Raw genomic sequence first — 25,123 nt, forward strand, 5'->3', positions numbered from 1 at the left:
TGAGGAAAAACCATCTTTAACCCCAGGTACTGCAAGCCAAGATGGCCTTGTCTGCAGAGTGTTGCGGTTACCTGGGTTTTCCTGGGATCAGCTCAGTTCAGAAGCATCCATATAGGAAGAGGGCAGTCACTATTCAGTTCCTCATTTATGTGAAGAAGTAGGAGTCTGCTGAATGCTGCTCACTTACCTTAGATGTTTACAGACCTCTGGAAAAGATGCAGGGGTAGAAGGAGGTCCCCTGGACTTGAGGTTCTGCTCTCCAGCACTGTGGCTGCCAGGCTCTCCATGAGGTTAAAATGCAGGTGAGGCCAAGCTCAGGCCACCAGTCCTGCCTCTCCTTTTTTCAGCACACCACTGAGCCACCTGCCCTTCTCATAGAAAGCCCAGCCACAAAGGGATCCTCTTCACCTTTAGATCATTCATCTAGCTCAGGCCACCAGCAGCAACATGCCTTGGCAGTTCATACATCATTGTTTGCAGCCTGCCACATTAATGTGCATTGATGTGTGTGTGTGGATTTGCATAGGGAACACATGCTTCACCTTTCATGTTTCACCTGCACAGCTATTTCTGCTTCTCATTATTTCCAGGTTCCTGAGGCATTTCCCCATAGGACACAGTATCTTCCACCTGCTGGCAGCTCAGGGTGCCCCAGCATGTGGGATGTGATGCCTGATAGCTTTTCTTTGTCTCCTCTCTACCCCTGCTCTGGAAGAACAGTTTTTACCTCTCAAGGCTATGAGATGGGTTTCAGGAAAAGGCAAAAACCCTGGGGCTCCTGGAGGGCTTTGCAAGTCTCCCCACATCACTCCACAATGTCCTGGAGGCTTACAGGAGCCATGTGACCCCTGTGCAGCATATGGCCTCTAGCACTTGGCACCTCCTGGGTGCTAAAACATGGGGGTATATGACATGACTTGAGAGCACCAGGAGTGTCTAAATGCCCTGACTTGCCCTATTGAGACCACTAATCACCTGCCCACTACTTAAATGGAGCCTTGTTTAAGCCCAGGCATGCAGCCTGGCCTTCAGGCTGTCCAACATCTCTCCCCTGTGCAGGAAAGGTGATTGTCTCAGTTACATTTACTTAAGTCTGGTAGAAATCTGGACACTCACAGCTGTTTGGCTTAGTTGTTGAAAAGCACCATTTCTCACTGCTTTTTTCCTCTTAAATTTTTGACAACACTGAATAAAAAAGACTTTTTCAGTGCAAGGAATGTTAGCCATTTAGAAGGGCTGTGGGGTTGCAGTTGTCATTCATCTGAGGTTTACTCACCCAGGCAGAAATGACAATGTCAGATGCACTGTCACAGGGAAACCACCACACCTGCTCTGTCCTAAGTGTCAAACTAAAGACCCCTGGGGAATTCACTCTTGGCTCTGAGTGTCTTGGTTTTAGGTAGAGCAATGTGAGAGCAGAAGCTTGCAAATGGTTCATTAGTTGCCTGGGCCATGGGCAGCTCCAGCCAGCATTGCTATGGACATGACAGCACCTGGTGCTCTTAGTGTGGCTGATAGGTTATCAAAATGCACCTCCAGGGTCATTTTGGAGTGAGAAGACAAAAGGTAATGGCTGATGGACACAAGTTGCAGCAAGAGAAAGTCTTATTATAAATATATAGGACTCTGCCCATGTCCTGTGGCTGCACCTAGCTCCCCAGAAACACCCTGGAGTTATTAGCAGGACTCCTAGCTCTGGCCTGAAACGGGAGAGGACATCTTTCTGTCTCCCAGCATGCTTGCCTAGCATTGCTAGTGCAGTCAGCATTTCCTGGCAGAAATCTATCACTTTTCCAGAAAAGACATGATCTCTGTTTGCTCAGCTTTGCTTTTTTGAACAGTTGTCACAATAGTTGCCTGGCTGTGCAGCTTTCTAATTATTTTACTGCACCCAAAGCCCCTAGAAATCTCTCTGAGCAGTAACTCCTGCCAAGATGATGGGGCTCCACAGCCTCTCAAGGGCTTCTTGACCTCTTTCCCGTTGCTCCCACTGTCAGCACTGGGATGCATCTGCATCTGCTTGCAGATATTTCCTGCCACTGCAGGGGATCAAAATGGCAGTTCTCAATGCAAACGAGCCCTCCTACCCTCCCTTGTTCTGCTGCAAAGCCATGTCCTGTCCTGAGCTTTGCTCAGTCTCCTGCTGTGGGGTGGCTGTAGATAACATCAGCCAGCGTGGCGCACAGAATAAGGTGGGACAGAGGCTTTAAAAATAAACTGGGCCCTGCCATAAATAAGGAAAAAACACCTGTCATGCATCCTGTAAGCTACCCGTCCAGTCTTTTAGAAGATAATATCGGATGAGAACAAATCAAACAGGAGCATAGGGGTTGCTGCAGCAGAGGCAGAATCCCGTGGTGGCCCCTGCCTGGGGTCTCTCCTGCCTGGGTGCCCTTCTGTCTGCCCCGGGCATGAGCCTTCCTGCCCTGCTGGGTGCAGCTCCGACCTCCTTAGCATCAGCATTCACAGGGCAGCTCCTCCCTCCATTCCCCCATCCCCAACTGCAAACCCACCCCAGCATCCCCAGCTCACAGCCTCTGCTTACCTGGAGCTGGCAGGGAACAGAATTGTGTAAAACAAGAACCCCGCAGGTCCCTGGGTGACTGCTTAAGTATCTGCGTGTGTGTTTGACAGGCGGGGACCTGAAAAACCTGCCGCAAATCACAGGAGCTCCCGGGATCCACAGCCACTCTCTGGTCCGGTAATTCAGGTTTGGCACCCCCTCCCTTTGGCAGGGCTCCGCGCGTGGTTGTGCGCGCCACGGGTTTCTCGGTGGCCCGGCAGCCGTCGGGCGCGTCCTGCCACGCTCGGGGCCCCAGCACGCGGCCCCGGCCGGGGCTGCTTCCTGCGGGGGTACAGGAAAGGTTCAGGCGGGGTGCGGCGGAAACGGTGCTTTGTAAAGCGGAGTTCTAGCCGAGCCCGACCGCCCCTCTCGCCCGGGCTGCATCCCGCTGCGCCGCTGTAAGGAACTCCGCTCCCACCTTTGCTGATGGAACCCGGCAGCGCTCGCTGCTGTGCAAGGCTGGATTCTCATCTCACTTTAGTGTTTTGCAAATGATGTGTCCAGGTTTAACATTCCTGAGTCTGCTGTCGCTTTAGTCAGCCCTGTGATCCCGCCAAGTTAGGTAAAAGGGCAGGACTGCATCCTGGATCTGTCCTGCTGTTGCAGCCCAAGTGCCCTCAGAGGCACAGCCTGGCTGGAGATGAGGAGGAGAGCAAGGCGTCTTCCTCTGCCAAAGACCTTTCGATTAAAGTGCCCGGGAGCCTGCAGTTCCCAGTCTGGAAGCTTTTGACAGGAGCTTAAAAACAGGCATCTTGTGGGGTGGAGTACAGTGGGAAGGGGCTGATTTTTCTCTCAGTTTATAGACAGCTGGAAGAGAACACTGGAAAATCAGAGAGGCTGAAGAAAGGACTCATGAAAAACTGAGTATGGTTTGCAGTGGCTGAGATTATCTGCCAGAGTGAAACTCAAACTGGCACAAAATGCAAAAGCTGTGGAGCTGGCTGGAGCCAGAGGCAGGGAGCCCTGACCCTGGGGACAAACCCAGGCAAGAAACTTTCCATATGTTTAGCAGTGAACCAAGACCATCCTGAAGGGGTTTTGTAATGCTGGGAGAAATATGGGCCAAGGCAAGGGGATTGCAGAGAGAACTGTGCCAAAGGACAGGCAGACCTGTGCCTGTTCTCCTAGCAGGATGACATTGGTCAAGCAATATCAGAATGTAGTTTTACTGCCTGATAAACCAAATGGTGCTGTTCAGTGGCTGCCAGAGAGGTTTTTGGGGAAGACTTGATCCTGCATGCCTTGGGCAGGCACCTGGCCAAAGGAATAGATCCTGTTTATCACTGGTACTAAGCAACAGGAGCATGGGTAGCAATGAGTGCACACAAGCAGATTGGACAATATGTCTGGGGGGATGGCTCCAGGAGCCATGGCTGGGAGCATCAGGGTGCATTCAAGGAGGCTGGAGCAGACCCCCACAGCAGAACTCAGTCTTTCATTTCAACCCCAGTGTGGGAAGGTCCAGGCAGAGGTCCCAAAATGCATACTGACATGTCCTTGGGGGGACTCTCAGGGATATCTACTTATCTGCCCCATGTCTGTGCTTTGCTCTGACATCTGTCACAGGACAGATGGGAAAATATTCTGGTCCAAAAAAGATTTTCTTATGCTTATATGCTGTCTTTTTTTCCTTCCATGCATGTGCCCCAAGCTTTGCAAAATGTAGGTAACCTGGCCCACAAGAATAGGATGGGTTCTTCTCTTCCCTTGTTTATTACTGTCAATGGAGAGAAACCCTTTAATGTGGAAAACCCCTTTTTTCTTAGCCTGTGAACCCAGCCCAGACTTGCACTGGGAGCACTGGCACTGATGTGTTTCAGGCCAAGATACCCCATTGAAATGGTTTCAGAGGTGCTGGGAGTCCTGCAGTAACAGCGTGAAAGTCATGACACTAATCTGTTCACATCTGGCTGGCACTTGTTAATGCTTTTCTGACCTTTTCTAAAATCTTTTAGGCCTCATTTCTCCTCCTGGAAGAAGGTCAAAGTACTGCTGCAACTTATGCCTCACCTGATATGAAAAGATCCTGTCCGCAGAGGATGGCCCTTTCTGTCGGCAGAATTAGGTTAAATAGAAACAAAATGAAGGGTGCATCCAGGCCCACCATAGAGACTTCTTTCCTGTTGAGAAGAAGTACAGCTGATGTGATGTGCATTTGACAATTTTGCATAATACTGTGGCATTACAGGGAGGGGTTGGCAACTGCAGCCTGCATTCAGCACCCCACTCCTCTGGACCCCTCTTGCAGAGGCTTGAATATCATCCATATTGCTCCATGGCAAGATATTGGCTGAAGTCACATTTGGGGGGAAGGTGGGGTGGGCATTCAACACACAGCTCATGCCCATCCTGGCCCAGTTGTTGTTCCTTTAACACTGCATAGAGACAGAAGCGAAAAAAAAAACATGGAAAGGAGAGAGGGAAGTAACTTGTCAACCCATCAGGATAGAATGGGATATAATATAGTTTGTCTGACTTGCTCATATTTCCTCCTTTTCATGCATGTGTCTCTCTTGAATTTTACCATGTTTTTTTCCTGAAAACAAGGCTTAGCACCAGCACCCCTTCTCTGGGGAATAAGCAGAGATTTTTTTTTCCTTTTTCTGAGTATGTGAATTAAAAAATATGCTCTTTCCAGACTCCACCCCAACCCAAGTGTTAGAGAGAGCGCAAAAGCTTCCTTTCTCTCTCTGAACACCCCAATGCAAAGGAAAACCTCAAAAGCCATCTTCTGTTTTGTTTACCAGTGTTTTTTGTTTTGGTTTTTTTTCTCTGATGTGCTGGAGTTTTCTGACCTCTAATAAAAAAAAAAAAGTGGTTGGAAACAATGCTTTACAGAATATTTTGGCTTCCATTCAGTTAGAGAAGAATTTTCTAACTAGCCTAACTAGTACTGACTCACAGGAGCTGACTTGCAGCTAACCAAATGAGACTTCTACCTCCATATCCCACTTGCCCCATAGTAACATAAGAGATCTGTTGTTCTTCAGGATGCAGCTGGTAATTGTCTTTGTTGGACATCCCTACACACAAGAACTTGACTGAGTCATTGTTCTTTAGATCAGTTTTTTTTCCTAGGAGAGCAGCAACACTGGTTGCACCCCAAGAGCCAGCAGCACACAGTGCTTACCCAGACCATGCTCTGGGCAGGGGGAAGAGAAGGTGGGCACAGGTGGCTCCTTGCTGGTGGGGCAGAGCTGCTGGCCTAGGCTCAGCAACTGCCTCTTCTGCTCTCTCCTTCATGCATTTTCCTTTGTTTTTAGTGGGCAGGGTTCAGCCTGTCTCTCCTCAGCAGTAGAAAAGATCCTAGACAGATACTAATCATATGTGACTTCCAATCAGACCCCCGTCTTTACTTTGTCCATGGGATACTGTTGTGTGGATGGAAACTGCAGTGTTTTATTATTCCTCCCATTGTTCCAGTACTTCTCAGAGAACAGTGTCATCTCATTGGTATTTACATGTGCAATCTCTGCCTGGGGTATAGTCTTCCTCCTTACTCTCACTCTTATTAACCAAATTGTTTTGAAGTGACTAAACTGGGAGTTGATACGTGCAGTTCCTTGCCGGGAGGATTTTCAGCAGCACTGCCATAGCTTGTAGGCAGAACGTGCTGCAGCACGCAGAGAGAGCCAGCAAGCCATTATCACACGTGGGAGCTGCTGCCATGCCCAGCCCAGGAAAACACAGGCTGTGGGACTGGTGAGAGGCAGTGAGGGAGTAGGACAGAGTAGACCTGTAGATCCACACTCTACCCTGGGAGTGCCAGGGGTATGTGCAAGGGTGAGAATGCACTTCCACAGACTTAGATGGCTGTGCATTTTCTAGGGAACAAGTCAGGGAGATGAGAGGCTGGAAAATGTCTGCTGAAATCTGTTCTGTTCTGAATCTCTAGGCTGAAGCTGCCTGGTTTTGGAGGTCCTGATTCAAATACTTCAGTGATCAAATATTTCAAGTCAAATACTTCAAGGTCAATGAAGGGACTTTATCCCTCCCTAAAGCAGGGATGATCTCTGTCCACTTGACTGCCATCAACATGGCCCTCTTAGATGCAGCAGGAATGCTATCCTGAAGACCTACTTCGAGGGTCTCAGCAGGGTGAGCATGGGTGCTGACCATCCCAGACCTTCATCAGTCTTCATCATGAGGGACAAAGACCACATTTTCCCCTGCGCTATTCCATGTCAGGGAGCCCACAGGTGCCTGGCTCTTGTACCCACCTCATGGCCGCAGTGCCATGCAGCTGTCAGCCTGCAGTTTCTGTCAGACTAGTTTGGGCAGGCAATTGTGGAGAGGTGGCTCTGGTGCCACCAGCTGCTGGGGCATTGAGCAGGATGGGTTATCTCTGTGCGACACACACCACAGCCCCTCTGGCACCTGTGGTGCCCTGTGACACTGGCAGACAACTAGAATGACTTGCACAGTGACAATGAACAGGGAAGGAATGTAATGGAGACTCTGCTCCACCTGTTGAGTGGGAGTGGTTTCAAGGGCCCTAAGCAATTAACTTTAAAAAATTTGTTCCCTTTAGCAACCTGGTAGCTAAAGAGGGCTCCTGGGAATCTGGCACTGACAAAGGATGCTAGCTGCCCACAGTCTTCTCTACACAGCTGGTCATGGGTACAGCTGAGTGAGCGCAATAGAAGTATTCACAGATGCCTTCCTCATTGCTCTGACACTCCAGAGAGCAGATCACCCTCAGTGGGACATCCCCTGCTCGTGGGATCTTCCCCCTGCTCAGGCACTCCACTATCAGAGGGTTGGTTGTGTCTATTGTGCCTGGCAGAGAGTCTCCAGAATGGAAGAGGGTGCCCTTGCCATGTCTCTCAGGGTATGGTGACTGGGCTGGTGGATGGGGGTGCTTTCTAGGGAAGGAGTATGGGAGCAGGGTGCAGTGCTGAACAGGCAAGCAGCTGGAGAGTGCTCAACCCATGGGAGAGCCCAGCAGGCTCAAACAAGCACAAACAGCCTAAGAAACCTGAGCTAACGAAGCTGTACCTGCTGTACCACTGCTTAGGGGAGTCACACTCTTGTCACAGCACATCTTTTAGCATCTTGTCCTGCTGGAGGGAAGTGGTTTGGGGGACACCCAAGGCTGGGGGGCCAGTTCCCATCAGCAGTGAGGGCAGCTTCTGGAGGCTCACTGCCAATCTGAGGCTGTTTGAAGAAGAAGAAAAGCTTCTGGCACTGGCTGGGATTGCTCTCATAGTGCTCCAAGTGTCTATGTCTCTTGGCTGGCTGCTGCTATATACAGCCAGTCTGTCTAGCTTCTCTGGGTGGGTTTTTCTCCTTTCTTCAAAGGCTGTTTCTCATCCTAGGCCTAGTGCTGGCTAGTTAAATCTTCTCCAGGGAGGGCTTTATGTATGACCATATCCCCTGTTTCTTAGATCTCTGGCCTGGCTGCAGAAAGCCCTGCTCAGAGATTTGGGTCACCTGTGCTACTCCTGCTGTCCAGCACAGGCTCGTCTGCATGGAAAGGGAAGACCGGAACAGACTGTCAGGGGTTTTCAGAGCCTGCTTCCCTTGAAATATACTTCACATAGCAGATACGCTTTTAGTAAGATACTAATTCTAACCTCTGCTGCCCATTCACCTGTTCTGTGCATACAAATGGATTTGCTGACTTGTGTGCCTGACCATGGTAAATATGAGCCATGGGGAAAATAAAATACACAAGGGGCCAGCTCGGCTCTCTGTGTCCAGCCTGCTGTTGCATTGGAAATGTTGGTGACCTAGGAGTAGGGACACACAGGAGACACCTGGTGTGTAGTTGCTCACAGCCTACTGGTCTCTGCCAGAGGTTTTTCAGTTCTGTCATTTCTGAAGACCTAGAGGTTTCTTGAGTCTCTCAAAGTGTTTTATCTGTTCTGAATAAAGTACTCTTATCAGTCCCTAATGGCAGACTGTTGACCATAAACACTCATTTCATTATGTTTCCACCCAAGGAAATTGAATGCAAGAGATGGAAAATTAGGCAGAAGGCTCAGAGGCATTTTTCTGCTGAGCACTTACACAGAGCATTCTTTCTCATAAGTAGTCAGAGGTGCTTTCTCATAAGTAGTCAGACCTGTAGGGGTGGTTCTGGCGGTTCTGATAACACCCGACTTTGGGCAGCACAGGTGCTGGTTGCAAATGCACCAGCTTGTTGCTATTGCAAACTTCAGAATAAGTGAGGTGGACATGACCTCTCCAGGTCTCTAGTCCAACCTCTTGCTCCAACCAAGGCCCTCGAGATCAGGGGGCTTAGGATTGTGAGCAGGAGAGTTGTGAACATCTTGAAGAATTGCTGTTCCTAAAACCTCTATGTGTTCCTGTTCTAGCATTCCTTACGGGAAATAAATTTTTGTTTGTATTTAACAAATTTTTTGCATGTATAGAAGATCTAGCCGATTATTACTTATATGTGTTTTTTTTGCCTTACAGGTGCATGGCAGAGTCTAAAGGCAATGTTTGTCAGGGGACTACAAATGTTTTTTTCCCTCCTCATGAGCCCACATAGTTTTCAGAGTTCAAAATCTCCTTTTCCTCTTCTGATGACTTTTTAAAAGGATATCCTTCTTTCTCTTTATAGGAGTGGATGAAGTCCCCAAAATATGCAAGTTTTTTCCTCTTTTAAGACTCAGTGACATAGCAACAGGTGGTACTAGGAGTTTACAGACCCTTATGCCCAGAGTTTAGGAAATCTTTACTTTGACTGATCCATGGAGATGACTTGCTTATTGTCTTGTCCTATTTGATTCTGACATGAATACTATCTAGCTCTCAATAGAGAGTCAAGTCTTAAAATTTTATTATGGTTGCAGATCCCTAAATTCTCCTGAAGATACTGGCTGGTCATGGCATGGATGGGTGCACTGTCGGCTGTGTAAAAAACTGTCTGGATGGCAGGACCCAGAGAGTGTTGGTGAATGGAGTTACATCCAGCTGGTAGATGGTCATTAGTGGGAATCCCCAGGGCTCAGTGTTGGGACCAGCCCTATTTAATGTCTTTATCAATGATCTGACCACGGGGATTGAGTGCATCCTCTGGGCAAAGGGCAAGTTGATAGTCAGAGAAAGCACCAGGGACACAATTTGCATTTTGCTTGCAGGATTTACAATTAGTAACACAACTTAGTGGGACTTGGCAGTGTTAGGTTTAGAGTTGATGATCTTAAAGGTCTTTTCCAACCTACATGATTCTATGATTCTTAGCAGAAAAACTTAATCACTGGTGTGACCTCTCATTCACATCCTCACATTTCACTACAGCTTTGTGCATCCAGCTGTATTATGTCTCCTACCATAGGCCTAGGGAAGGCAGTGTCCTGGTTTGGAGGACAGGTGTTTGCTAAGAAAGGTAGGAGCCTCTCTCTGAAATGGAGAATGTCAACCACCTCCCTCCAAATTATTATGATTTTGAAATTAAGGAGCTCTCAGGTAAAGATATGGGAATTAGGAATAACAGTTCTTTACCAGTGAAATTAAAATAGAAATACAGTACTACAAAGAACAAACCCCAAACACTGACAGAGTCAGAATACACCCTGACACCCCGTCAGTCAGGGTATTGGTAGCAGTCCCATTAAATGGTGGCTACACTCCTCTTGCAGTGACAGATGTGGTTCAGTTGAAGCAGTATTCTACAGGGTGCAGTTTCCCTCCGAAGGTCCAGTGATGATGTGGAGAAGTCCGGTTTTCCTCTGAAGTCCAGTGGAAAAAGGGCTCCCTTAGTGTCCCAAAATCTCAGTTTTTATCTTGGTAAGAAAGGCTTGGCTCTTCCCCCCGACTGGAGCATCTCCCATGGGATGAAGTCATTTTATCAGTCATACAGTGGGACCCAATGGGCCATTAGCAGAAAATAACTCCCTGGAGGAAGGATGGGTCATGGGAAAGATAAAGAACACTGCCCCACCTGGTTTCAATGGATGGCCCATTAGCAGAATATCTCCCATGGAGATAAGGATCACTGCCCCACCTGGTCTCAACAGATGGTGATAAAATAGATATTTTTGATCACATCCTGTATTGTAACTCAAGACAGGCAGAAACAGTGTGGGGCAAGAAAAACTATGAATCTCATGTAAATGCAAAGCTGATTTTTAGAAATTCATAGAAAAGCAACCTACTTGGAGTTTCCCAAAGCTTACCAGAAGGTAAGTGTGTGCATGCAGATAGCTACAGTACAGCAGCCCCAAAGCCTCCTACAGGAGCCACTCCTCTCTGACAAATGCTCTTCAAATGAAGAGAGAGGGTTCACTTCAAGTGTCCATTTACAGACATCTGCAAATTGTTGGATATCCAGAATATTTGACAGGGACTGGCAGATAAGAAAGGACTTCCAGAAAACCCAGGCACTTCCAGGACTGCAGTTTGGGGCTTACTGCAATATCCCACAGAATCTACAGTGATACTAGATATTACTACACAAGTTAAAGACCTCAGTCCCAGCCCTATTCTCTGCTCCAGAGTACTTCACAGTAGGATTTTTCAATGGGGAAGGTGGAACAGACTAGGAATAGCTTTAGGTCAACTCTAAACACTTTTGCACCTAATGTCAGGAATAAATATTCAGAACTGCTTAAAAGGTAAAATTAAACACATGTATCAGATTCTTGCATATTTTCTCATCAGTTGACTGAAGAAGCACTTACAAGGGCTAGTTTTTCCTTGATGTAAAGATGAGGCACTTTCAAAGATAGAAGCTGGGGTTTTTTTCTGAGATTAGCTAGCTAAGAATTCCCTGCACAGAAACCTGCACAACTTCTATAGATGTTTAGAGTTCAGAAAATTAAGCAGTTGCTATGTGACCAAGTCGAAAATCACAAAGCTAAGACAGAAGCCAGTGCAATCTTACACATGGCAATGAATTCCACAGCTTCATCTGTGAGTCAACATTTCTACCAAATTGTGTACCACAGAGTCTCCTCCAAAAAACATACTTGGATTCAATGATAAGGAAAAAGCAAATTAACTTTGTCAAGTAAAAGAGATTGACCAATGACACTAATAATAATACAGTTGAAAACAAACAGCTCCTAACAGACTGTTTATGCATTCAAATGATAATGATTAATAAAAACACTGTCCTACACCTCCTACTGAGAATACAAAATGAGATTTAAAATAAAACAAATGCTGCCCCCCAGAGAGCAAGCCGGAAATCCACAAATCCAAGCTCTTCATACTGACTGTCTCCTACAGGATTCAGACATGGCTTTCCCTTCTGATTTTGCTCATGGTCCTGTGTCACCCAGGAGAGACTTCTCTTTTCCTCTAGATACCAGTGTTACTAACCAGTTAACACCTCTGGTGGAGAAAGCCTGCATACTCTTCAAAGGGTGCCTGAAGCAAGGGGCTGAGCACTTCCAAACTACCCATAGTTAAACTGGGAGCTGGAGCTCTGCTGTCCCAGAAAACACACACACTGTGCCTGCTGAGCAACAGTACGTGGAGTTCAGAGAACTTTTAAAAACACGTTTCCTGGGCAAATTTAAAAACAATTAAAATTCCACAGGAGGGAGAGCTGGGAATTTAATCATTTAAAAAAAGATCTTCTTGTAAGTCAACCAGGGGAAAAAAAGCCATTCATCTCCACATTTCTTTAGCAAAAGCCAGTAAGACATCTTTGATCTATATGGATGACTGCATATTCTCCTCCCAGTCAGATCAGGACTCTGCTGATCCTATGAAACTGGAAAATATCATAAAATCCTAATCAATCAAAATATTGTTCAACCACCTGAGCTCAGACAGAAAAAAGATCCTGTCTTGATTTGCAATCCTGCCATTCAGCTAGCATAACTCCTTGTTGGCCTCACAGATGTATAATAAGCTAACGGGAATGCTCACCATAAGGTTGTTGATGTTTAAAGACTACAGTAACATCCTTCTATGACACTGTATTATGCTGTGAATCTGTTATTATTATGTTAATATTTTTATGTCAGGAGAATGAATCCACAAACACTAGAGGTTTATGTCCAAAAAGGAGACAGAGGAGTCGTTTTTGCTTTATTCAAATAAAGGGAGAGGCCATGGGGCATTCCCCCAGGATATCTCAAATTTTTGGAGGATGCAGCCTCCTTTTTATCCTATTTTCCCAGCATTTCCCTCTCTCTTTCCCCATTGGCTGAGGTACTTGAGAGGCACAGACGCCCCAGAACACCTGATACCTTAGATTCCTCTCTAATGTATAACCCTCCCTTTTAATTTTTAATTCTTACAGAATTCATAGTTTTCCCCCATTGTTTCTTTCATCTTCCAATACCCAGTTTCATTTATCAGCAACCTTACAGTTTGTTTGTAAAGGCAAATGTCTTTTCCCAATCATCAATCAGTGGAAACAATCCCATTGTTTCTTCTATCTCTCAGTGCAAGTCTTACCTACCAGCAGACCCACAGCTTGTTTGTAAAGACAAATCCAACGTTCCTCTCAATTATAAGTTATGTTTTGAAGCTGTGTCAGCAGAGGTTTAGGGTAGATGTTAGGAAGAGCGTAGTTGGGCACTGGAGCAGGTTCCCCAGGAAGCACCAAGACTGTCTTGAGTTCAAGAAGTGTTTGGATAATGCTCTAAACATGGTCCTAAATGTAATGTACAGTGGGGTTTTTTTTGTAATGTTTTTAAACCTAAAATAATTAAACCCATTGTACCGAAATTCACAATATTTTTGAGCTATAAGCCTTCGTAAACACCCAGTTGGGGTACACTACTGTTTTGGGGGTCTTTTTGCTTCCAGCCCTCCAGTTGTGCCACACATGACATTCCTCCATCAGTGATCAGTCTTTGCTCAAAGAAAATCAAAGCAGGCATGTGTTGGAAGGTAAGGATACATTTGTCCCTTTAAAGGAACTGTAAAGCAAAAACATTATTGTTTTTCAAACCTGAAGTCACTGACCTGAGAATGTTCCTCAGGCATGAAATGTGATGTACATCTCTGTCCGCACTGCTGCTGCCCAGCAAAGCCTGACAAAGCCATTGTCTGGGGCCAAGGGGAGAGGAGGTGCTGCTTGGCTGAGATCAAAGGTGGAAGCCACTTGTGTATTACCAAGCACTGTAGGATGGTCAATTTCAATCAACATGCAAAAAACCAGTGTTCAGTGGAACAGAAAGGAACAAATCTAAGATATGTGCGCACATCCATGACAAGTACAAAGAGAGGACCAAACCTAAGTTCTTGCACACCCTCCCTATGGGAAGGCCTGCCAGAGCAACTCTGGAGTGCATCCCTTCCCAGGAGTCTTCAGCTTTTGAATTTTGCTTTGATGTTTGCCACAGGAAGTGGCTCTTGGGTGCCAGCCAGGTTGGGTGACATCTGGCCCCAGGGAGCAGCATCCAGAGGAACAGGGACCTCGAGGGCAGTGCATGCCCCCTGCCTGTGCCTCCAGCATTCCAAAAGAGCAGAGGGTGCCCAGGTCACTGCCCTCCATCGGCTGGACCTGTAGGTAAGGAGCCAGGGGCAGAGGCTTGGTATGTGTCAGGTGGCCATCACCAATTTGGTAGTCACCACAGAAAGTCCCTCCAGTGGCTCTCCAGGGGTCGCTGGCACCTGTGGGCTCAAAATCTCCCAGAACCCAAGAACACTGCCTTTGATAGAGATGCTGGGGTCTCCTTGATCCCAGGCGGGGCTGTGGGAGTGGCACTTGGTACCAATTCACTTCCTTCCTTGGTGCACTCAATCCCTTCTCTGGACAACTCACCTACTGGTATAGAGTCAGAACATCTCTTTCTTATGATCCATCTTTAGTAAGAAAACAAATCAGGGTTCAGGTTACAACTGTACCACAGATATGTTTACAATCACTGGTTTTAATACAGTAAACATACTTTAAATATGCAAGCTTGTTTATTAAGACAGGCTACACAGAAGATACACTTAAGGCATTGTTTCCATTTGGATTGTCTGTGACCCTCTTATTTTCTTGAAAAGTGGCCAACTGTCCTATCAGCAATGTCCACTTCGGAGAATTTCTATATTCGTGTGATCTTCACTGCAAACAGAAGAAAATGATATTAGAAGAGGAATAATACTTAAATTTTACAGACACATTTCATAAAGTGGAATCTCTCATGTCTTTCTATGTGTTCAATTAAATGTCATGATGCATTAATTGCATTACATACTCTAAGCATTACCACAAAGTAACCATGATGCAGAAATGTATGAATCACATACAGAATAACTTACCACAGACTTTGTTACCTATAAAAACCTGATAAAACCACCTGCAAATCTGAGAACTGCATCAAATCTGAAAATTGCACTATGAGGATTAACATGTCCATTACAAAGCACAACTTCGAGTTAAACTTTGAGTCTCTGAGGTGTGAACTAGTTCTAATGCTTACACTATTTCCCTCTTTCACAGGGGAATTCAGTGGGAAGGCTGCAAATCCTGATGCACTTCTGCATCTGAGGCTTCACTAAAGTTTGAATATGTGGTTCGCTGAATGCTAGAATCTTCCTTAAGAAAATTTCAGCCATGTACCCCTTAGCTGGGAGACATTGGGTTGGTTTTTCTGCAAGTCCTATACACAGTATTTTGGGATGCTCCATTTACAAATCTCAATTTACCAGGCAAGTGCAGCCAGACAAAGAAAGTAATAGAATGCAAATTGTCCCAAATCATCAGTTTGTTTCCTTATCTTAATAGAATCAAGCTGGTTTGCTCTTCATGAAATTCAAGAGACTTATGTTTACCCAAAAGCAGGCACTAATAGTTTTATCAGGGATCTTTTAACCAGAAGGTAGTGGAGCAGATCAAATGGGCAAAATCAAGGCCAGAGGATGTAAAACACTGGTAAGGATGTAAGGAGAAGTTCTGGCTGAAGGATAGCCCTTATGCTAAACCCTGCAGAGACAGCTCAAGATGCTGCATCTATTTCTAAAGAGTGCATGCTGCTGTCGGACTAGGTTTAAACTAAGATCAGATGTCATTGCTACTAGACATTGAGTGTGGAAGAGACCTGAAATTTGCATTTGAGCACTCACTTAAGAATAGATTAAATCTAAGCTTTTTTTTTTTTAAAAAAAAAAGTAGGTAGAAAACCAACTTTGGTCTTACAGTTAAGGAGTTTCACTGCAGAGCCAGGATAGGGAGGGTTTGTGCTGCACCTTTGCTCCAGGTGTCTCATGTTATCATGGATCAACTGCAGCAACCTCTTCTGCAGCACTTGATTCACACAGGGCTCTCCAGGTGCCCACACACAGTCTTTCTTGGCTAAAAGAGCTCATGGACAGTACTGTCTTGGCCATCAGGAAGTACAACTCCCTCTAAAAAGTCCCTTCGTGGGGTTAAATATGAGCAAGAACAAACCTGCAAGTTGGCCATTGAGAATCACTCCAAATTAATTGAGAAGTGACTGTTTTGTAATTTAGTACATGATGTGTCCTTATATCGGTTTCTATATCACCACATTACACTATTTCAGTAACTGGTCATGCAACTTGCTAAATAGGGCAGAAAAATCTTTGTTCTGTCCTCCTAAGAAGTGTGACAGACTGTACCTTAGATTACCTGGAGTGGAATGACCATTGCTTATGACTGTGGACTGTTTTTCAAAGCTGAAATTCCTCTAATAAAGCAAAATGTTTTATCTGTGTTGTATTTGTGCCAAGTCAAACACTTCAGAACAACTCCACACTGAACTAGAAGGTCCCCAAATATGCCAACTATGAAATATAAAGAAAAACCATCAGGAGAGTATCTGACCACCCTGTGTCCCTCCAGACCAAAATACATGTTTATGAGCATGTAAGAAGACACCAAAAAAGATGGTTAAAATTCTATCTTGTGTGTATAATTGGATCTAATCCCATATGTCACACAAAACGTACTTTTACATCTTATACTAAAAAGACATAAGGCTCATCACTAATTACTTAAGGAATTGAAATAAGTATCAGATTTGCCTGGAGAACCCTTTGTTCTATCTGCAATGCTGTATTTAGGAATCTGCCATGCATCCATCTGAAACTCGATCATACCTAAAAAAATGAAGCATCCTAGAAATGTAAGGCTGGATCTCAAAGCCCATCCTTCTGCTCTGAAAGGATCAAAGATACGGGACACGTATCGGGACACGCTCTCCTGTCTGTATCCCCACAATATAGATTTTCACTCTCTATGGATGATAACTCAGCATTTCTCTTTGTGTTTTACTGTACTGATTTCACTCCACTTCTCCAGATCCCTGGAAATTTTTATAATATCCTATACAGATCACCATATCCATGCTATTTTGCAATTTTTATTACATAAAACATAATAGCTCTTTCAAATGTAAAATGCTGGTCACTGCTTTTGAACCATAGCATTTCAAACTTCTGTGACTTCATAATTTAACAATTTCAGCTGAATAACTATTTGTCTGGTTATGTGAATGTCAAGTGAAGGTAATTTAAACTCCCTTATTAAAGTCATACACCAATACTTCTATTTCCTCCTACTCTGTTTGGTCAGTTTCGTGCCAAAAAACTAAATCTCATAGATATGATTGGATTATTTCTGACAAATCTGTATCAGTTTTGCTTATATTCCTCTTTACCTCTGGCTAGGTAGAAAGCCAATCACTTAATAACTTACTGCAACATCACTCGAGGCAGGAAAGACAGGTAGGCTCCAAATACGTAATATGCCAGAACTTCTTCCCTTTTAGCAGATTCTACTGTGTGTGAATTTTGAATACTTTTTTCTTTGCTAACTGTAGGTTTACCAATTCTCTTTCCAATTTGTTGCTTACTTGGGTTGTTAGTGCTGTGCTCTGGTGAAAGTGTTACCAAATTCTGCAGATTTGCTTGACACACTTCAGCACTTTCTTTACAATATTACCTTGAGTGTCCTTTGATAACTTTGTCACTTTCCTTATCTTGGCCTATGTTCCTTTTATCTTGGTCATTAGAATTTTGTAGATTGTCTGGTCAGAATTAATCTTTTCTCTGCCCCAAAGTCAGAAACACATATCAACCTTCCCTTTCTTGAGATCTGTTTGCAATTTTGTTAAGTTCCCCTCACTGCTATTCTGCTGCTCTCACTTATGCCTTCTGATGGAAACAGATTTTTTATTTCATTAATATGAATTGTCTTTTACCATCAAAATTCTATTCACAACAGTTCCTCACAGTTTGTACTGAGAGACTGTTCCATAATGTTTCCAATCAATTGTAATGGGGAGTAATAAAGCTCATTAGATACTGATTATCTGTTTTCAAATTTAAAAAAAATTTACATTATTAAAGAATAAAATATCCCCTCTCAAATATCAGGCAGTCTTTTTCTTGATTTTTAGACAAACAGATGGCAAAATAGTATTTTCTCCTAACATTTACCATCCTTACTCTTCTTTGTGAAAGGAAGTACAGGAGATTGGATCTTACGCATTTTATAAGTAAAGCTGCATTTTGGGTGGGATCTTTCATATTTTTTGATGGAAAGTGTGGAAGGGTCTGGCATAATATTTATTGGTAGTATGGCATTGCATGAATGCTCCTACTCAGGAATTACTAATACAAATATTCAGTATATCCAGCTGACCCATTTACAGGTTTCATGATAAAACCTGCTGCAAGGGATTCACTGCTGAAACTGCAGTGCAACAGTGCAAATGATCCAAAGCCAGTAAATTAGCTATCAGTTATCTGGAATGTCAGGGTGAATGTTCTGCTTGCATATAGGGAGAGAAGAACAGAATTTACCACCTGTTAGCAAGGCAGAGCACACACTCGTTTCCATAGGTCTCTCCATCAGTGCCACAGACTGGATGGTAGTCCCTTGGACACGCATACTTCCCATACTTGGCGCAGTCAGGCTGGGGAAGAGAGGTACAAAAGCCAGTTACACCATTTGAAACAGGTTTCTACTCAGCTTCTGAAGAATCCTGGCATACACAGAAAAAAGGTGTCCAATGGGAGGTGGCCCATTTTGAAGTTTTCATGTTCTTAACATTTTCATGTTCTTATGGGAATCCATCACTTGAGGCTTGGCTCCTGTTGCCAGGCACAGCTTAGTTGTGGTGTCAGAACATATTTGTGCCCCACAGTGGGGACAGCAAGTCCCCATGAAGGGCAATGCAGACGGAAATGGTAAGAGGTGGGCATCACTAGGGCTTCTGTGCTACGGAGTCAGCAGCCTCACGGGCCCCTCAGCTGTGGGAGAGACCCCTGCTCAGCGCCGGGACTCCGGAGCCAGGGCAGGCGCAGACCGCCAGCGTAGGACCCCCGGTTCTGGGGAAGGGGAGGCCTGGCTGGAGGCAGGGAGGGCAGTGGGGCACGCGGCACTCACCGCGTAGCGGGCCATGGCACCGGGACACGAGAGGAGCCCTGTGAAGAGTGAGCAGCATTAACGGCGCCTGGTCCCGCAATCTCCCCGACCTCCGCGAGACCCACCCTGGCTGTTACCGGCACCCTCTGACCAGTCTCTGTCCGCTCCCGGGACACCTTGACCAGCCGCTGTCCGATCCCGGCATTCCCCGATCAGCTGCTGTCCCATTCTGGTCCCGGGCCCCCCAGGACCAGCCGCTGTCCTGGTCCCGGCCCGACCAGCTGCCGTCCGGGACCATCCTGTGCCGGCTCCCCGCTCTGCCTCTGGATTGCTGGTGCCCACCCCTGGCTAAGATTCCGCCGCTGCGCCGCTGAATCAGTCGGGGCATGACACCGCTTTAGGTTTCCCCTTCTCTGGGACGGAACTGGCCGGGGTACGCTACCAGCCCGTCTCCCACTTCCCCGGCACCGGCTCCCCTCCCCCGACTTCCAGTGCCCCGGCGCGGTGCGCGCGGTACCGGCGAGGAGGACGAGCACCAGCAGTGCCAGCGGCCGCGCCATGTCGTGAACTGAGCAGCGACGTGAACTGAGCAGCGGGGCGGCGGCGGGGGCGGCTCAGGGCGCAACGGCCGCGCAGCACGGGAGCCAACGGAGGTGGCACGGGGCCGAACGGGGGTGGCGCGAGGCTGAACAGGTACGAGGCGGGGCGCGGGGCGGCCGCGGGGGACGTTCACGACTGGGATGCTACGGCAGGGATGCGGGGTTGAGCACTGCAGGAACGCGGGGTTGAGCACTGCAAGAACCTCCCCAAGGAACACGTTCACGGGGATGGAAAACTTTCCCGTCAGAGCTGCGGAGGTGGGCAGCACAGTTGTTGGGGGAGGGGGGGGCGCAGGCTGTGATTTCAGCGTTCCACTAGGCTTCCCCAGTTGTCTTCAGCTCTTTAGAGTTGTGCTTTGATTGCAGAGTACCTTAGGCAGTGCAGGGAGGTTGGAAATATGCACACAGTACCGATAAGAGTGGTTGGCTTTGCACAGGGTCTGGCTTTGCAAATGCTTTTATGCAGTTTCCTAAAAAGTAGGGTATGAACTTCTTGTAAAATGACCTGTGCTTTTGTGCATAAGCTGGGGTTAGACCTGTCAAGTGTTTTGATATGTTCACAGGTACATACAGGCATCACACATACCTTTCCTGTCTGTGAATCAGCCTCTGAGTCCTTTCAAGTATGGTTTTTTTTTTCTTTCTGACAGTTTGCCCTCCCTATGGCATCATAGCGAAGTTATTTTATTATCTACTTAATATGTTCTTATTCCTCCAGGTAACCTCTGCAAACTGATTGCAGTTTCAGATTTTCATTCAGTGCACACCTTTGTGATTACTACCCAACACAAGGCATGTTTCATGCAAAGGCCCCAGCGTTATGCTGGGGTGGGTTTCCTTGTTTCTCGAAGGTGTGATTTTTCAAAGGGAAGGGTGCCAGCTGAAGAAAGCAAAACTAAGAGTAGAAGTTGTCTCTCAGGTTGTGAATCTTGTAAGTTCCTCTAAACAGTTAAAAGCAAAGCTCTTGCTCAAAAAAAAAAAAAAAAAAAAACAACCACAAACCTGAACAACATGAACCAAATAAGAGCTCGCTGTTCCACCTGCTGTTCCACCAGACCAGCTTTGTCCTGAACGACTCCTGCAAAACAAGCATTAAAGGTCTGTACTGTCATCAAGTCTCCTAAGAGAATAGCTGCCCCCTAAAAAATGTTCTCTACACTGCTATATTTTCCAGCATACTTAATTCCATGATCATTGGTGTGTTGCACTTGATCCCAAATAAATGGCATGAATGGGACCATTTGGGCAAACATCACTTCAGTTGCCTTTATGTGACAGTAATATGAACTCAGTCACAGCCATGTGTTCTATCCTAGAAAAAATAGGGAAAAGTAAAATGAAGGTGCTCTAATGACTCTCAATGTGACAGTCATATTTGAAACTGGTGTCAGTCTCCTCAATTCTCAAAGAATTTTGTTTCACTTATAGTTTACTACTGAGAGTATTTCATTTTGCCTTATTTAAGTAAAATTTTAGAGACAAGTCTTTAAAGAAGGGAAAATTGTAGAAATGAGATTTTAAACAGAAGAAAAGACAACTTACAAAATTTTTCTTCTGTCAAGATTTGAGTGTCTGTTACAAGAAATTAATTTTCTTTCATAAATTTTTAAGAACTGGAGGCAAGGAAGAGTATAATTATGCAGAGAGCTTTTTAATAACTTTTGTATTCTGTTAACACATTCCTGATATGAATGCTGAGTCATTGGAAAAGGAAATTGCAGAATTATTTGCATATCTCCTAGAAGTTCTCTTCTTGTTAAAATCAGATAGCTGAATTACAAACATGGAAGATAATAATGAACCTTGCATGTAGGCTACAGGAAACAATGCAAAATTAGAAGTTATATCCCTACAGAGAAGGTTTGTTTCTGCTTTAGGCTTAGTGGAATAACCCTCTGTGCTTGGACGCTAGAATTTATTTGAACTTCAGTCAAACTCTTCTGGTGTTCCATGGCCTTGCTGCTGCTCCAGTAAGTGCTAGTCAGCTCATTCTGAGATGTACCTGCTGCAAAGATTGGCACTGATTGTGACCAACTCCAGGTAGGGTCTTGTGAGAGTGGAGTAGAGGACGAAAATTGTTGCGGAGGATGAAACAGAAAAAACTTATAAATATGATTTCCTGGCAAAAGATTTTGAGAATATGGAAACTATAAGTGAGATTGAAATGAAAGCCATCTTTGAGATACCAAACCTTAGTTACTAAATAACTAGAAAACAATAGTATGGCCAGCTGAAAGTACAGTAATTTCACGAATACAAGCCGCACCAATTTGACCAAAATTTTGGTGGAAACCCGCAAATGCGGCCAATATTCCGGGGCGGCTAATACATTAACAAAATTCTAAAAGCTGCCAACACGGAAGTGAGAGCCCGCGGCAGCCCCAAGTCAAGCTGGAGCCCGGCCGGCCCCGGCAGAGGTGGGAAAGCCTGGCAGAGGCGGGGCCAGCAGTGTGGGGGGCGAGCGGCAGAGTCTGAGCCAGCAGGGCGGGGCAGGGGGGCGGCAGAGCCTGAGCCAGCAGGGCGGGGGAGCCTGGAAGAACTGGGGCTAGCAGTGCAGGGGAGCATGGCAGAAGCAGGAAGGCCGGCGGGTAGGGCTGCCTGGCAGCGGGGGAAGCCCAGCAGAATCGGGGCCAGCAGCGTGGGGGAGCCCGGCGGTGCGGGGGCCTGCAGTGCCGGTCAGGGCGAGGAAACGCGGCGGCGGTGCAGACGGGAGGGGGCGGCCGGCGAGCCTGGCGGCGGCGGCAGCCCTGCCGGCGGGGCGAGCGAACGCGGCGCGGCGCGAGCGAACGCGGCGCTCGCGAAAGCGGCGCTCGCGAAAGCGGCGCGGGGCGAGCGAGGCGCGGCGCTCGCGAAAGCGGCGCTCGCGAGGCGCGGCGCGGGGCGAGCGAGGCGCGGCGCTCGCGAAAGCGGCGCTCGCGAGGCGCGGCGCAGGGCAAGCGAGGCACGGCGCTCGCGAAAGCGGCGCTCGCGAAAGCGGCGCGGGGCGAGCGAGGCGCGGCGCTCGCGAAAGCGGCGCTCGCGAAAGCGGCGCGGGGCGAGCGCGGCGCGGTGCGAGCGAGGCGCGGCGCGAGCGAAAGCGGCGCTCGCGAGGCGCGGCGCGGGGTGGCCGGTGAGCCTGGCAGCAGCGGCGGCAGCCCTGCCAGCCGGGCGAGCGAACGCGGCAGCGGGGCGGTGCTGACGGGAGAGGGGGGCCAGCGAGCCCGGCGGCGGCGGCAGCACCACCCGGCCAGCCCCGCCGAGCCGTGGCGCTAAGCTGGGCCACCCGGCCCCGTCGGCAACCATGAGCGGGCCGAGCCTGCCTGGCCCCGCCCCGAGCCAGTAAAGCCCGCTATGCCGCGATCCTGTTACTAATTGGCCAATTTGTGAAAGCTGCGCACGGATTCTCGCGAACGAAAGTGCGGCTAATATTCGGGGTGCGGCTTATCTATTGACAAAGACAGCAACATTGTCGAGGCACTGGGGGTGCGGCTTATAATCCGTGCGGCTTGTATTCGTGAAACTACTGTAATCCCTTCTTGATTGAACAATTCCTTCTGCTTGCGGACAGGTCCAAGGGTCAGAGCAGACCCTACTACCTTAGCAGAAGGGGTCCAAAGAGTAGTTTTTAGGGTTTAAAGTGTAACACAGTATGGTAATGTAATGATTCTTATAGGGTCCATGTAAATGCTATAAGATTTGTATCTTGTATTAAATTAGTTAGCAAAAATTAAAATATTCAACACAGAAGATTTATTATATTGTAAAGAGAACCTCGCTCTCTCTCTTACCCCTTGCTCTATCACCCCTTACTCTCTTACAGCCCTGTTCCAAGCTGCAACTGACAGCTCCAAGCAGAGCCCTTTCACCCACGCCCTTTGCAATAAACCACAAGTTCCAAAACCTGGCTTTAAAAATCTCTCTGTCTGTCCTGATCGTCCTGCCCACCATCACTCCTACAGAAAATCAGTGATAAAACATAACAAAACTCAGTCTCAGTCCCTTTTCCAGTCACAGACACTTTTCTCCTCTACACGGTTCCAGTGGGGAGCAGGGCGGGGCGGCCCCCTCTCAGTCTCGGCAGCAGCAGGAGCAGGGAGGCGAGGTAGCAGCGGCAGGGCTGTCCCAGGTGGGAGAAGGGTGAAGGAAGACTCCGCTTACTGTTTGCGTCCTGGTTCTCAGCGCTGTTTTCAGAAGTAGGAGGCTTTAGCAGTGCCAGGGTGCAGGGCAGATTTCACCGCAGAGAAACCTCTCTCCTCTTCGTTCATTCGGGCCGGTGGATGTCTTCCTCCCCCACCTCCCGCCTTCTCCGGAAGGACAAAGCAACCCACCACTAACGCCCCACCTATCCCTTTTGTCTTGAGCAATTAAAAGCTAAGCGAGCCGCTCTGGCCAGCTTTTTTAACATGATAATGGGAAAAATTCTCAACCTACACCAGGAAAGAGTAAACCCCTCCCCCCCCCCCCCCCCCCCCAACAGCCGGGTTATCTGTGAATGATTAAAGCAGCTAGTAGTTGTTAAAAGGTTATTTATTGTAAAAGCGCACCAGTCTTTTAAGGCACAGTCATAGACATCAAAGTCTATGCTAAGTTTGGCATGAAGTCCCGAACAAAAGCAGGAGCTGTCCCCGGGGGTCCCAGAGAGGGCCGGTGTTGCTGCTGGAGCTCCTATCTTTTCGGGTGCTGACAGGCACGGAAGTGGCAAAAGGCAAAAAGCAACAGGCAAAAGCAAAGGTTATAGCAAAGGCTAAAAGCAATGGCTCTCCCCAATACATAATCTTTTATAGGGTTTTTCTAACAAGCTAACACATAAATTCAAACCACCTTCTCTGAACCTATGAAAATCTTAATTTCTTAACATGCTAGGATACGTGTAAACTACGTACATGATCTATCTTGTTCTATCTAAAAAATGTAAGCAATATTCTCACTGAAGTTCTGTTTTGACTAAGTACTGTCTCGAATTTGGCTTCTGGCGCCTGTTCTAAAAACAATAGTATGTTTTCAACCTTCACTAGAACTTGTTCTTCTGCTTTGATATCTGAAACCTTTTACTTACTAAAACACTGCAGCTCTCACTGAAGCTTACTGACTTACTTACTAACTTTATTATTGCTTATTTATTTATTTATCCTAAAACAAACTTACATCTAAACTTCTACTGATACTTATACTAATAATTAAACTTCCATTCTATGTGTGGGTGGCTTAACATGTTTCAGTCCACTCAAGGGTTTTAACTTAATTCCTGTACTCTGGCTTTTGCCTGGAGGATTCAGGCAGGCTCTTGACTGACTGACTCCAACATAGCAGAACCACAGTTACCTGAACTGCTCTGTAGTTCAGCATGAGAGACCAAGGCTGCCTAGCCATTATTGGAAGTGTCATGCTTTTGTATTAGTTCCATGCTGCAAGCAATGTGAGTTTAGAACTGCAAAACTTTGGTATATTTTTATCTACCAGTGCTCACAGGCTCTGCTGAGCCCAGACTTTTCTGGTTCGTGGGGCACTGTTAAACTGATTTTGCTAAATTCACATTTTTCCATAGTGAGAATAGCCAGATATCTTACGTGTCTTAGGATCTCTATTTTACAATATTCAGGTGGTTTCTTCACAAGAGATTTTAGTGACTTAGAGTGCATGGAAGGGTGCAAGAGGAACCTGACCAAAGTAATTGATCCCACTAAGACATCAGGATCTGGCTGTAGCTGGTTAGTGAGGCACGGGCTGGTTGGAAGTGTGAGG

The 25,123-nt window shown here is 46.7% G+C and overlaps 1 protein-coding gene across 1 annotated transcript; it reads right to left on the reverse strand.

The window, feature by feature from the left end:
• Nucleotides 1–14,308: 14,308 nt before the first annotated feature.
• SPINK2 (serine peptidase inhibitor Kazal type 2) lies at nt 14,309–23,729 on the reverse strand. The gene is made up of 6 exons (XM_033061396.2): nt 23,540–23,729; nt 20,405–20,480; nt 19,321–20,282; nt 18,825–18,862; nt 18,242–18,351; nt 14,309–14,534 (listed from the first exon to the last, which is right to left on the reverse strand). The coding sequence occupies exons 3-6, from the start codon at nt 19,361–19,363 to the stop codon at nt 14,489–14,491; spliced, it is 237 nt and encodes a 78-aa protein (XP_032917287.1). The 5' UTR covers nt 19,364–20,282; nt 20,405–20,480; nt 23,540–23,729; the 3' UTR covers nt 14,309–14,488.
• Between the last annotated feature and the right edge of the window lie 1,394 nt (nt 23,730–25,123).

Source organism: Catharus ustulatus, chromosome 5 (genome assembly GCF_009819885.2).
Source record: "Catharus ustulatus isolate bCatUst1 chromosome 5, bCatUst1.pri.v2, whole genome shotgun sequence".
NCBI classification, from domain to species: domain Eukaryota; kingdom Metazoa; phylum Chordata; class Aves; order Passeriformes; family Turdidae; genus Catharus; species Catharus ustulatus.

Excerpts from the sequence above, each read along its gene's own strand:
- SPINK2 (XM_033061396.2), bottom strand. The coding sequence starts at position 19,363 with ATGGCGCGGCCGCTGGCACTGCTGGTGCTCGTCCTCCTCGCCG. Across the intron at positions 18,863-19,320 it reads GGTGCTCGTCCTCCTCGCCG|GGCTCCTCTCGTGTCCCGGT; the intron begins GTACCGCGCGCA and ends CACTCTTCACAG. Across the intron at positions 14,535-18,241 it reads GTGCTCTGCCTTGCTAACAG|TGAAGATCACACGAATATAG; the intron begins GTGGTAAATTCT and ends TTCTGTTTGCAG.